The sequence below is a fragment of the Salvelinus sp. IW2-2015 genome, linkage group LG27 (genome assembly GCF_002910315.2).
Source record: "Salvelinus sp. IW2-2015 linkage group LG27, ASM291031v2, whole genome shotgun sequence".
Taxonomy (NCBI): domain Eukaryota; kingdom Metazoa; phylum Chordata; class Actinopteri; order Salmoniformes; family Salmonidae; genus Salvelinus; species Salvelinus sp. IW2-2015.
The window spans coordinates 27,014,074-27,029,086 of record NC_036867.1 but is presented as its reverse complement, the minus strand read 5'-3'; the positions used below and the strand labels follow the sequence as shown (position 1 = coordinate 27,029,086).

The 15,013-nt window shown below is 40.8% G+C and overlaps 1 protein-coding gene across 2 annotated transcripts in view; it reads right to left on the bottom strand.

The window, feature by feature from the left end:
- LOC111953519 (zinc finger CCCH domain-containing protein 15) overlaps window positions 1-15,013 on the bottom strand; it is a 35,838-nt gene that overhangs the window by 12,200 nt on the left and 8,625 nt on the right. The window contains exons 3-9 of one of the 2 annotated variants that reach the window (XM_023972861.2): window positions 6,039-6,144; window positions 3,815-3,967; window positions 3,616-3,716; window positions 1,835-2,017; window positions 1,368-1,514; window positions 1,128-1,229; window positions 831-962 (exon numbers count right to left, since the gene is read on the bottom strand). In XM_023972861.2, coding sequence (XP_023828629.1) covers window positions 870-962; window positions 1,128-1,229; window positions 1,368-1,514; window positions 1,835-2,017; window positions 3,616-3,716; window positions 3,815-3,967; window positions 6,039-6,144 — 885 coding nt within the window. In that variant the 3' untranslated portion in view covers window positions 831-869. Of the gene's footprint in view, window positions 1-830; window positions 963-1,127; window positions 1,230-1,367; window positions 1,515-1,834; window positions 2,018-3,615; window positions 3,717-3,814; window positions 3,968-6,038; window positions 6,145-15,013 lie in introns of those variants that run through there. The other variant, XM_023972860.2, reaches the window with a different exon arrangement.

Below are 15,013 nucleotides of genomic sequence, written 5' to 3'. Positions count from 1 at the left end.
TGTTATTGACTACGTTTGTTTATCCCATGTGTAACTCTGTGTCGCACTGCTTTGCTCTATCTTGGCCAGGTCACAGTGTAAATGAGAACTTGTTCTCAATTGGCCTACCTGGTTAAATAAAGGCGGGAAAAAATAATAATAATAAAAATGTAAACTAGCTTGCCTGCTCAATCCGCACTGATTGGTGAAGTAATTTAATCAGCTAAAATGAAAAAAAGAAATGATTTTACAGTTTAAAATAGTTACAGAAACTATATAAAACAGTTACTTTTTGGGGTTTGAACCGTTTCAGAACTTTCTTTTGCTGGTCGGAAGAGTGGAACAAAATTATTTTGAGGCTTCTGTTCAGAATGAAACGATTGGAAAATAATTTCAGTTCCAAACCCTGGTTTTAACCATGTTTTACTTTGTTTACAAACATTGGAGTAAGACAAGCTTATATTTTGGATTCTGGCGGGGTACGATAGTTGAACTAAGCTCATTTATAAGTATTATTCTTCAGAAGTCAATATCATTCATTTATAAATCCAAAAGTGGATGTACCAACTGCAGATTGTCCCTTTAAAACTATAAATTGTGATCAAAAGGATGGTCAGTCGTTGTATCATTAGGTCTGTCTACGAATTTGAGTTTATCAGCTTTACAGAAAACAAGTGAATCTCGGATTGCCCCTTTAAAGGCTGAGGGCCAATTGTGTGATAGAAAGAGGTTTAAAGACAGACATGTTTATGGAAAACACATTGGGATGAAAGAAATACTTTGGAAAAAAAGAGATCAAGGATAATGTGGCTTCCATTATTTTATTGGCAGAATAATTTCAAACACTCACCATTCGTTTCCTTTGTTGGCTTTATGTGGCTGTGAATCTGTCAACTGCAGCAACAGTTATTCCGGTGTTGGCTAACTTCCTTTGGAACAAACCTGGCTAGATCAACGTCCTGGAACTCCTGAACATATTCAGCCTGTGGGAGGGGGGGGGGGTGACCAGTATCAATGTCATACATATGTATCACTTCATGATCATTAAATCTGGTGTAGCACCTACACACTTTAAGGTACTTCAGTAAAGATTTCCTGAGTATCCCCAGAGATGCATACCTATTGAAAAATGTGTTTATCAGGCTTACCTCAACGTCATCATTGTCCTCAAAATATTTTATGTCATCAGCCTCCTCATCGTCATCATCAGCCAGATCAGGACAGAACTCAAATACTTGACGGCCGCTAACCTACACAACAAAAACAACAACTCGTGTTAGTATTAAAATGTTTTCCACKTATCTGTAAGATGTGATACTGCAATCAAAATACATTATTATTTTGAGCTTTAGCAACATCCTCTRATAGAAAACAAAATCAAAGCTCACTCCAAAGGACCTGCCAGCTTTGAAATCAGCCTTCTTTTTCTCCATGTCTTGCTCTGCCTTGGCCACTTTTTCTTGCCTTTTCCTCTTTTTCCAGGCCAAGAAGGTCTCCAGAGTTATTCGGGTGACATTTGGTCCTAGGGCAGATCGCTGACAGACAAAGTCATTTTTTGGTAACATTTCTTAAACAGTAACAGCCCACAGAAACTTCACAGGATCTCAAACTCAGCACTGTTATTGAATAAGTCACAAGTTAGATTTCTTTTTATGTTGGTCACTGAGTGATCTCAAACATGAACAGTTGACAGACAGTCCTGGCATCCATAGCTTTTTATGCATTTCAGAGTGGATAAAGTAGCGGGGCTGCCGATTGAAACAAACACTGTGGCTTGAAGAGTAATATGGGCTAAATAATAATAAGACAAATCTCAAGTAGGAACATGAATTTGAATGAAAGTGGTCAAATCTACCTCATTCTCTATCAACTCTTCCATTGAGATTTCATCTTCCTTTTCATCCTTCTTCTGGTCTTTCTTGAGCACAAACCCAGCAGGCAATGCATGGCGGTACATACAAGTGTCAGCTCCACTAGGACATACCCAAAACCAACCATATTTGTTGTTTTCAATGGCATCAAGGAAATGCTTGCAAACCTACAAGATGATAAAAGCAGAAGTAAGTATCCTATACATATACATATAGCCAATGTATCATAATATACAGTGCWTTCAGAAAGTATTCAGACCCCTTTACTTTTTCCACATTTTGTTACGTTACAGCCTTATTCAACAAACAAAAAAATCCCCCTCAAACTATGACATTTTTGCAAATTGATTGAAAATAAACTGAAATATACCATTTACTTAAGTATTCAGACCCTTTACTCAGTACTTTGTTGAAGCACCTTCGGCAGCGATTACAGCCTCTAGTCTTCTTGGGTACAAGCTTTGCATGCCTGTATTTGGGGAATTTGTCACATTCTTCTCTGCAGATCATCATCTCAGGCTGGATGGGGAGCATCGCTGGACAGCTATTTTCAGGTCTCTCCAGAGATGTTCGATCGGGTTCAAATCCGGACTCTGGCTGGGCCACTCAAGGTTATTAAGACGTGTCCCGAGGCCACTTGTCTTGGCTGTGTACTTAGGGTCGGTATCCTGTTGGAAGGTGAACCTTCAGCCCAGTCAGAGGTCCTGAGCGCTCTGGAGCAGGTTTTCATCAAGGATCTCTGTACTTTTCTCCGTTCATCTTTGCCTCGATCCTGACTAGTCTCCCAGTCCCAGCCGCTGAAAAACATCCCGACAGCATGGTGGTGCTGCCACCACCATGCTTCACCGTAGGGATGGTGCCATGTTTCCTCCAGATGTTATGCTTGGCATTCAGGCCAAAGAGTTCAATCTGGTTTCATCAGACCAGAGAATCTTGTTTCTCATGTTCTGAGAGTCCTTTAGTCAGTATAGTTCTGAGAGTCCTTTTGGAAAATTCCATAGCGGGCTGTCATGTGCCTTTTACTGAGGAGTGGCTTCCGTCTGGCCACTCTACAATAAAGGCCTGATTGGTGGAGTGATGCAGAGATGGTTGTTCTGGAAGGTTCTCCCATCTCCACAGAGGACCTCTGGAGCTCTGTCAGAGTGACCATTGGGTTCTTAGTCACCCTGACCAAGGCCCTTCTCGCTAAACTGCTTAGTTTGGCCAGGCGGCCAGCTCTAGGAAGAGTCATGGTTCCAAACTTCTTCCATTTAAGAATGATGGAGGCCACTGTTTTCTTGGGAACCTTCAATGCTGCAGACATTTTTGKTACCCTTCCCAGATCTGTGCCTCGACACAATCCTGTCTCGGAGCCCTACGGACAATTCCTTCGACCTCATGGTTTGGTTTTTGCTCTGACATGCACTGTCAACTGTGGGACCTTAGACAGGTGTGTGCCTTTCCAAATCATGTCCAATCAATTACATTTACCACAGGTGGACACCAATCAWGTTGTAGAATCATGTTAAGGATGATCAATGGAAACCGGATGCACCCAAGCTCCTTTTCAAGTCTCATAGCAAAGAGTCTGAATAGCTATGTAAAATTGAAAAATCTGTTTTCGCTTTGATATTATGGGGTATTGAGTGTAGATTCAGGATTTAAAAAAAGTTGAACAAGGCTGTAAAATAAAATGTGGAAAAAGGGAAGAGGTCTGAACATTTTCTGAATGCACTGTATAGTAGTAGATTAATCTTAGCTTTTAGGGGGATGTGCCAAAACATACAATTTGAGTTTTTGAGCTTTGAGCTTTTTTCTTTTCAGCTTCTCCGTGCTTCTGGTTCACAACCTCCTCCAACTTCTTCTCATCCCAATTATCCATGGTGTCTATACAAAACAGGATAAATAGTCAGCTCTACAAAACCCAGCAGAGATATCAGCTGTTTATTCACTGCTGACAACACTAATGATTAGAAGACACTAACCTTTCTCAAGCTCGTCATCTCTCTTGTCAACGTAGAGGCTCCGTTTTTCACACTTCCTCTCGAGTGTCAAATCGTGGGAGAACTTGCACTTGTCTCCTTTGGTGCATTGGCCTTGCTTGAAGAAGGCACAGAGAACTGACTTTGGGTCCACCCCTGCAGAATTAAGAGGAAAATGTAACAAGTACTGAATGTTTCTTCTCGCGCTCATTAACTCAGGGTCTTTCCTGCCACTGTTGCCAGATGGGTGGATTGAATAGAATAATTACACAATTTTTTTCCCTTATTCTCTTTTGTTATTGTAACCCAACAGAGGGTAACAATATTGGGTAATGATTTAAATTATGTACAGTACCAGTCAAAAGTTTGGACAGCTACTCATTCAAGGGTTTTGCTTTATTTTTTACTATTTTCTAATTTGTAGAACAGAAAAGACATCAAAACTATGAACACATGGAATCATGTAGTAACTAAAAAAAAGTGTTAAATCAAAATAGATTTGATAAACTTTAGATTCTTCTTCTTGTGCAGAGCTGTCATCAGGGCAAAGGGTGGCTACTTTGAAATATATTCTGATTTGTTTAACACTTTTTTGGTTACTACATGATTCCATGTGTTGTCAGTTTTTGATGTCTTCACTATTATTCTACAATGTAGAAACTAGTCAAAATAAAGAAAAACCCTTGAATGCGTAGGTGTGTCCAAACTTTTGACTGGTACTGTACATCAACAACAAACATTAACATTCATTACAAACTCATTCATTGAAACACGCAATACAATCTGTAAGAACTTTATTAACATAAGTGAACATATCATTTGTTAAAACTGTTACAAATGCTTTTACATGTTAGTGTTAAACTTGTAATTTGAGACACCTCTTTTACAGAGCCCTCATGCGTTGCAATAAACTTTTCTTTACAGAGACAACTTAGAGCGAACATTGCAAATTGGGTTAATTGAAACCTGATAACCCTTCAGAGAAAACGATGCACTAATGGAATGAATATAGTATCTTATAGTATCTCCGACACAAGACGGCAATGATGCAACTATGCACACCTGTTGGCTTTTCTAGACTGAGGATAATGCTCAGTTTATACCATTCTACCTTTTTGCACCTTTGCCCTGTTCTAATTCTTGACAAACATTAGTGGTGGGTAGTATGCATACGCCTAATCAGTGATTAATCCTGACAATATGAGTTTCCTAAGCATTCAATAGGGTAAGGTCCCAAAACGTCCTTTTATATTAAACAGGGCATTTTCTGAATCTATGTACAGTTGAAGTCAGAAGTTTACATACACCTTAGCCAAATACACTTAAACTCACTCACAATTCCTGACATTTAATCCTAGTAAAAATTCTCTGTCTTCGGTCAGTTAGGATCACCACTATTTTAAGAATGTGAAATGACAGAATAATAGTAAAGATAATTATTTATTTCAGCTTTTATTTATTCCATCACATTCCCAGTGGGTCAGAAGTTCACATACACTCAATTAGTATTTGGAAGCAKTGTCTTTAAATTGTTTAACTTGGGTCAAACATTTCAAACACACAAGCTTCCCACAGAAAGTTGGGTGAATTTTGGCTCATTCCTCCTGACAGAGCTGGTGTAACGGAGTCAGGTTTGTAGGCCTCCTTGCTCGCACACGCTTTTTCAGTTCTGCCCTCAAATTTTCTATGGGATTGAGGTCAGGGCTTTGTGATGGCCACTCCAATACCTTGACTTTGTTGTCCTTAAGCCATTTTACCACAACTTTAGAAGTATGCTTGGCGTCATTGTCCATTTGGAAGACCCATTTGCGACCAAGCTTTAACTTCCTGACTGATGTCTTGAGATGTTGCTTTAATATATCCACATAATTTTCAAGTATAAACACCAATTAGCCTTCTAAAGCCATGACGTCATTTTCTGGAATTTTCCAAGCTGTTTAAAGGCACAGTCAACTTAGTGTATGTAAACTTCTGACCCACTGGAATTGTGACAGTGAATTATAAGTGAAATAATCTGGTCTGTAAACAATTGTTGGAAAAATGACTTGTGTCATGCATAAAGTAGATGTCCTAACCGTCTTGCCAAAACTTTAGTTTGTTAATAAGAAATTTGAGGAGTGGTTGAAAAACGAGTTAATGACTCCAACCTAAGTGTATGTAAACTTCCGACTTCAACTGTACTAGAAGAAACTTTGTAGCTGAATATAGAAGGCATTTCCATCCTCACCTTTAGCGACTTTCTGAGCAGCCACCACTGGCTTGAAAAGCTCGTTCAGCTCATCTAACTCTTTCTTCTTGTCACCCTTTTTGTTCTTGTCCCCTTCAACAGCAGCCTAGGAAAACAGGATCTAGTTAGTCACAAGTCCACAACAGGAACCAGGTTTGCCGGCCTCCTGACCTAATAGCAAGCTATAGCTTGAGTTTAGGTCGGCTTTATATCCATTTACATTTTCCAGAAGGTGCCTTGTTTGCCTTGTGTAGCAAGAACATTGAATGAACTGTCATTTGGACTTACTCTGCCAATTGTCCACTTGGTTGGTAATATGCCATTTGAAATTTCACAAAATATCCACAGGAAGTATTATCAAACCGACTTTTGAAAATGCTTGTTCTGCTGTTGAAATTCCTATCTGGCAGTATGCATGCATCGGGTGCATGTATTTATGTCTTATGTGCATGCCTCAGGGGGATGAAAAAACTAAATCATGAGAGCTAGGCACAGAGACATGAGGTTTGAAGTCAGTTTAAAGAGATTCTTCAGTACTTTTGTATCAGGGTTCGTACACATTTTGACAGATAGAATTTCATGACTTTTAACCAAATGTCCTTTACGCATGTATAAAAAAAGTATGCCTAAAGTGGTAGACTCAAAGGCTGCTCTCTGGCGCCATGTAGCATCTTCTGTCATTGTGCAAGGCCCTTAACACCCCCCCCCCCCAAAGTAGAATAGCTTTCAGGCAACTGTATAAAACATGTGGTCAGTCTGGAGAGCTACTGGGTGTGCAGGCTTTTGATCAAACACAGAGCCAGTTTATCAAGGTCCAGCATAGCTGCTTATTTCTAAAATGTTTGTAAGAGGGGGACTAGAATAAAAGCCTACACACCCATTGGCTCTCCTGGAGCACTCACTCCTGTCATAATGAAGTGCTTTGAGAGACTAGTCAAGGATCACATCACCTTGACCTTACCTGACAGCCTAAACCCACTTCAATTTGCTTACGGCCCCAATACATCCAGACAATGCAATCGCCGTCGCACTGCACACTGCCCTATCCCATCTGAATAAGAGGAATACATACCTATGTAAGAATGCTGTTCATTGACTATAGCTCAGCATTCAACACCATAGTACCCACCAAGCTCATCATTAAGCTTGAGGCCCTGGGTCTGAACATCACCCTGTGCAACTGGGTCCTGGGGACTTCCTGACGGGCCACCCCCAGGTGGCTAAGGTAGGAAACAACACCTCCACTTCGCTGATCCTCAACACTGGGGACCCACAAGGGTGCGTGCTCAGCCCCCTCCTGTACTTCCTGGTCACCCATGACTAGCATGGCCACGCACGCCTCCAACTCAATCAAGTTTCAGATGACAACAGTAGTAGGCCTGATTACCAACAATGACGAGACAGCCTACAGGGAGGTGGTGAGGGCCGTTGGTGTGTGGGGCCAGGAAAATAACCTCACTCAACGTCAACACAACAAAAGAGCTGATCATGGACTTCAGGAATCAGCAGAGGGAGCACGCCCCTATCCACATCGACGGGACTGCAGTGGAGAAGGTGGAAAGCTTCAAGCTCCTCGGCATAAACATCACTGACAAACGGAAATGGTCCACCCACACAGACAGAGTGGTGAAGAGGGCGGAATAGTGCCTCTTCAACCTCAGGAGGCTGAAGAAATTTGGCTTGGCACCTAAAACCACCAAACTTATACAGACGCACAATTGAGAGCATCCTGTCGGACTGTACCACCGCCTGGTATGGCAACTGCACCACCCACAACCGTAAGGCTCTCCAGAGGGTGGTGCGGTCTGCACAATGCATCACCGTGGGCAAACTACCTGCCCTCCAGGACACCTACAGCACCCGATGTCACAGGAAGCCCAAAAAGATCATCAAGAACAACCACCCAAGCCACTGCGTGTTCACCCTGCTATAATCCAGAAGGCAAGGTCAGTACAGGTGCATCAAAGCTGGGACTGAGAGACTGAAAAACAGCTTCTATCTCAAGGCCACCAGACTTAAATAGCAATCACAAGCACAGAGGCTGCTGCCCTATATACAGACGACTTGAAATCACTGGCCACTAATGTTTACATATTTTGCATTACCATCTCATATGTATATATTGTACTTTATTCTATTGTACTGTATCCTAGTCTTTGCCGCGCTGACATTGCTCATTCAAATATTTATATAGTCTTAATTCCTTTACTTAGATGTGTGTATTGTGAAATTGTTAGATATTACTGCACTGTTGGAGCTAGAGAAAAAAGCATTGCACTACACACGCAATAACATTTTCTAAACACGTGTATGTGACCAATAATCGATTTGACCACCCTTGATGTATAACATTGCAACATTACAACCAAATAGTTTCTCTTGAAATAATGATCTCATTCAATATATCAAAGATCAAATGGCTATGGTAGGTTACAAATATTTGGATTCATCTGAAGCAAACCCACAAATTTAGGAAATACATTTTTTCTAGTTTAACCTCTCTAGGGTACGTGAGACGGTAGCGTCCCACCTCTTCAACAGCCAGTGAAACTGCAGGGCGCCAAATTCAAAACAGAAATCCCATAATTAAAATTCCTCAAACATACATGTATTTTACACCATTTTAAAGATACACTTGTAAATCCAGCCACAGTGTCCAATTTCAAAAAGGCTTTACGACGAAAGCAAACCAAACAATTATGTTAGGTGAGTGCCTATTCACAGAATAACACAGCCATTTTTCCAGCCAAAGAGAGGATTCACAAAAAGCAGAAATAGATAAAATACACATAACCTTTGATGTCTTCATCAGATGACACTCATAGGACTTCATGTTACACAATACATGTATGTTTTGTTCGGTAAAGTTCAAATATATCCAAAACATCTGAGTTTACATTGGCGCGTTACGTTCAGAAGTTTCCAAAACATACTCATAATAAACATTGCTAAAAAGATACAACTGTCATGCATGGAATTTTAGATGCACTTCTTAATGCAACCGCTGTGTCAGATTTTCAAAAAAGCTTACGGAAAAAGCAACCATGCAATAATCTGAGTCGGCGCTCAAAGCCCAATCAAAAGACACAAATATATCCGCCATATTGTGCAGTCAACAGAAGTCGGAAATAAACATTATAAACATTCACTTACCTTTGATGATCTTCATCAGAATTCACTCCCAGGAATCGCAGTTCCCAATAACTGTTTGTTTTGTTCGATAATGTCCATCATTTATGTCCAAATTCCTCCTTGTTTTTCTAGTGTTCAGTACACTTTCCAAACTCACGACGCGCGGGCAAGTCCAGCGGAAAGTACGGATGAAAAGTTTAAAAAGTTATATTACAGACCATAAAACATGACAAACGAAGTATTGAATAAATACTATAGGATGTAACATAATTCTTCACATAATGTTCCAACCGAAGAATTCCTTTATCTTCAGAAGTGCGATGGAACAGAGCTCGCTCTCACATGAACGCGCCATGGTCAAGCGCATGTTCAGGTCATGGTAGACCTTACTCATCCCCTCTCATTCGCCCACTTCACAGTAGAAGCATCAGACAAGGTTCTAAAGACTGTTGACATCTAGTGGAAGTGCACATTACCAATATCCCACTGTATCTTCAATAGGAGCGGAGTTGAAAATCGACCATTCTCAGATTTCCCACTTCCTGGTTTTCTCATGTTTTTGCCTGCCATATGAGTTCTGTTATACTCACAGACATCATTCAAACAGTTTTAGAAACTTCAGAGTGTTTTCTATCCAAATCTACTAATAATATGCATACTCTAGCTTTTATGGCTTTGTAGCAGGCCGTTTACTCTGGGCATGCTTTTCATCCGGACGTGAAAATACTGCCCCCTACCCCAAAGAAGTTAATAATTTATCTTAGCTGCCTTAGAAGTATTTACTTTGCAGGCTGACTAGCATCTAGTTGCAATGTCCCAACATTATCCCAAAATCTACTGGAAGTATCTACTAAACAAGTTGAAGCCACATAAACCAAAAGGCTACAGTATTATTTTTTCCCAAAATTACTGTTCGCAGTTCCAACTATTATTTTGATTCACCACGATTGAACCAAATTATACAATCATTTGTTTTGTCAAAGAATCGTTTAAAATAATCATATGAATCGTTCAAAAATGTAAATCAACTTTGAATGGCCATATTCGTGTGTGTCGGCGGTGGAAAGTTTTTGGGGACATGACAAAAACATGAATACATACTAATAATGGCAAAAAAGTTACCTAGAGGGTACAAGATATGTTTTGAATTGGCTACTAGTTATTAGTCTGTTCTTTAACATATTTTATAGGTTAGGCCTGCTTCTGCAATGTCCGACTGTCTCGCTCTCCTTGAGCAACGGCCCACTCGTCTCGCACAGATGCAAGTGATGCGCCCAAACACGCTAAAGTGACATTCGGATCCAGGCTGATATGTTGATTTTCAATTGATTGATAAAATATTTAAAAACTATGCCTAAATAAATTACATTAACAGAAATTATTAAATTCATTTCCAACAGGTCCCAGACGTGCTCAATGGGATTGAGATACAGGCTCATCGCTGGCCATGGCAGAACACTGACATTCCTGTCTTGCAAGAAATCACGCTCAGAACGAGCAGTATGTCTGGTGCATTGTCATGTCAGGGTAAGACCGCAGGAAGGGTACCACATGAGGGAGGAGGATGTCTTCCCTGTAACGCACAGGGTTGAGATTGCCTGCAATGACAACAAGCTCAGTCCGATGATGTGACACACCACCCCAGACCATGACGGACCCTCCACCTCCAAATCGATCCCACTCCAGAGAACAGTCCCCGGTGTAACGCCCATTCCTTCGACGATAAACGTGAATCGGACCATCATCCCTGGTGAGACAAAACCGCKACTCGTCAGTGAAGAGCACTTTTTGCCAGTCCTGTCTGGTCCAGCGACGGCGGGTTTGTGCACAACCCAGTGTTGTCTGGTGAGGACCTGCCTTACAACAGGCCTACAAGCCCTCAGTCCAGCCTCTCAGCCTATTGCGGACAGTCTGAGCACTGATGGAGGGATTGTGCGTTTCTGGTGTAACTTGGGCAGTTGTTGTTGCCATCCTGTACCTGTCCAGCAGGTGTAATATTCGGATGTACTGATCCTGTGCAGGTGTTGTTACACGTGGTCTGCCACTGTGAGGACGATCAGCTGTCCGCCCTGTCTCCCTGTAGCGCTGTCTTAGACGGCTCACAGTATGGACATTGCAATTTATTGCCCTGGACACATCTGCAGTCCTCATGCCTCCTTGCAGTATGCCTAAGGCACGTTCACGCAGATGAGCAGGGACCCTGGGCATCTTTCTTTTGGTGTTTTTCCAGAGTCAGTAGAAAGTTTTAAGTTTTAATTGCCTACTGTCTGTAAGCTGTTAGTGTCTTAACGACCGTTCCACAGGTGCATGATCATTAATTGTTTATGGTTCATTGAACAAGCATGGGAAACAGTGTTAAAACCCTTTACAATGAATATCTGAAGTTATTTGGATTTTTACGAATTATTTTTTAAAGACAGGGTCCTGAAAAAGGGACGTTTCTTTTTTTGCTGAGTTTATGTGTATCCCATAATTGCTCTCTCTCGTTCTACTGTGTGCATCTTGATAGCTGTCACTCAAAATTGTGATGGCCAGCCCCCTAGCAATTTGAGCTTCAGCCTAGGTGAGGGGAAACGGCGCTGCCCAGCTTCCAGAAAAGTGTCTTTCAAACTAGGCATTGCGTGGCTAATTGAGGTAAGACAGTAATTCTGATGCATGTATGAACTGCACATTAACCTTTACCACCCCGGCGTTCCGCTAGCGGAACTCCTCCCACATTCCACTGAAAAGCCAGAGCGCGAAATTCMAAAAATATTTTTTTGAAATATTTWACTTTCACACATTAACAAGTCCAAYACAGCTAATGAAAGATACACATCTTGTGAATCCAGCCAACATGTCGGATTTTTWAAATGTTTTACAGGGAAAACACAATATATATTTATGTAAGCTCACCAACAAATAGAAAAAAGCACAGACATTTTTCACAGCACAGGTAGCATGCACAAAATCAACCAAACTAACCTAGAACAAACCAAAGAAACCAAGAAACAACTTAATCAGATGACAGTCTTATAACATGTTATACAATAAATCTATGTTTTGTTTCGAAACATGTGCATATTTCAGGTATAAATCATAGTTTACATTGCGGCTACAATCAGAAATTGCACCGAAAGCAGCAGAATAATTACAGACACCACAGTGAACTGACGGAAAATAACTCATCAATAAAAAACATTTTGAAAAATGACAAGCAAATGAAAGACAAGCTCTTGTGAATACAGCCATATTTCCAGATTTTCGTTTACGCGAAAACACAATATAGCAGCATTATATAGCTTATACATAAGCCTACCACACTACCGGCATTCATTCAATCCAAGGCACCGTGTAGCGGATAGCAATAGGCACATTAGCGTAGCGAATAAACAGCAAAGATATTTAATTTCACTAACCTTCATAAACCTTCCTCGATAGACAGTCCTATAACACACGGTTATACATACACTTTATGTTTTGTTTCGAAACATGTGCATATTTAGAGCTGAGAGATCCCGTGGTATACAACGTTAGCATAACAGTAGCATAACGTGCTAACGTAGATCTTTTTTCCCAGAATGTTGCGGATATTTTATTAGACTGCTCACTATTCTGACCAAATAGCTATTCATAAACATTACAAAAAAACATGTTGTATAGGAAACGATAGATCCATTAGTTCTAATGCAATCGCAGTTGTTAGAATTCTAAAAAATATCTTCATTACGACATAAGACTTTAGTTATGGTAAGGGAATAACCAAAACTGAGCGCAAAGCTACTAGTACACAGTTCGACAGATATATATGAAATAGCATCACAAAATGGTTCCTACTTTTACTGATCTTCTATCAGAATGTTGTACAAGGGGTCCTTTGTCCAGAACAATGTTGTTTGGTATTAGAACGTTCTTTTTCCCTCTTGAATTAGCAAGCACACTGGCCATGTGGCGCTAAGCTCTCCAACGCAACAAAGTCAAACAACGCAACACGCATAACGTCCCGAATAAATTTCAATAATCTAATGAAACTATATTGAAAAAACATACTTTAGGATGATATTGTAACATGTATCAAATAAAATCAAAGCCGGAGATCATATTCGCCCATAACGACAGGTTTCCAGTAGGCAATAACATGTCCCAAACACGCGCCTGGCAGAAAACAAGAAAATGGGGGAACGTTGTTCCAAGAGGGCGTATTCAACGTCAGACAGAGATAATCAACTCATTTTTCCTCTCACTTCCTCTTGACATCCGGGTGAAGGTGTATGACGTGCAGTATAGTCATACGTATCATGCCCATTTATAGGCAGTCACTTGAACAGAACATAGATTTCAGACTTTCCACTTCCTGGTCACAAAGTGTGCTGCCAAATGAGTTCTGTTTTACCCACAGACAAAATTCAAACGGTTTTAGAAACTAGAGAGTGTTTTCTATCCAATAGTAATAATAATATGCATATTGTACGAGCAAGAATTGAGTACGAGGCCGTTTAAATTGGGCACGTTTTTCCCCAAAAGTTGAAACAGCACCCCCTGTCCTCATCAGGTTTTAACACATCCAGCCTAAAGTCGGCGGTTTCAACAATAATTACTCGCCAAAGTTCCGGAGCATGTCTTTAATACTTTCCTGTGGATGTTTTGTCTCAAATTTCCAACAGCACAAGGACGAACTCAGTGGACAACCAGCAAATTAAGTTCAACTGAAGTTTATTCAACATTCTGACTTGTAATGGGATTGTTCAGTCTTCTGGAATCTATATGTTATTGTTAGCAACTAGTGTGGGAAGTCCACACTCAGAATTAAGACGCTAGATCCAGGCAAAAATTAGGCTAGATGAGTGTCAATTCAAAGTAAATTAGCGAGAAAACATCTATAGATTGATGTAGCCATAAGAACCTGACTTTCGTCAAAATTCTTCTCTAGTTGGAACAGAGCTATGCCAGAATGTGGACAGCGCGGAGCCCGGCGCGGTATATGGCTGKGAAAAATGTACCTCAATCCAATGATGGAATATGTTGCTGTACTCTTAAAATGTTCCCAAAATGATAAAATGTTTAATTGATAAGATTGAAATACCGTAATTTCCGGACTATAAGCCGCTACTATTTCCCACGCTTTGAACCTCGCGGCTTATACAATGACGCGGCTAATTTATGGATTTTCCCCGCTTTCACAAGATTCATGCCGCCAAAAAACTGGGCACCGTCACATAATGTGACGTAAATCGAGCGCGCTCAAACTTCCCATCATTCTGATTACGGTAGTCATTTTGTCACCCTCAACAAAGTATTTGCAGCCACTCGACATCAGTGTAAATCGTGCATTTAAGGTGGCGCTCCGTGTTCAGTGGGAGGCTTGGATGACAAGTGGGGAGAAATCCTTCACTAAAACGGGCCGCATGCGAAGAGCAACTTATGGTCAAGTCTGCCAGTGGGTCCTGACAGCGTGGAGCATTGTCAAAAAATCCACTATCATCAACGGGTTTCGAAAGGCTGGACTGCTGCGTGTTGAAGAGGGCAGCATGAGCTCAGCGGGGAATTTGCCTCCGGATGAAAGTGACAAGAGCGACAATGAAAACGATCCAACATCGGATGAAGCAATTCTGAGGCTATTCAACTCCGACACCGAAGGAGATGACTTCAGTGGTTTCAGTGCACAGGAGGAGGAAGATAGTGACCAATGACTTTCTTGGTAGGCTACTGTTTACTGCTATTTTTTTTATTTTTGTTACAAGCCGTGTTTCGTTAAAGCCTATTTATTTGTGTTACAAGCCGTGTTTCGTTTAAAAGCCTATTTCTTTTTGTTACAAGCCGTGTTTCGTTTAAAAGCCTATTTCTTTTTGTTACAAGCCGTGTTT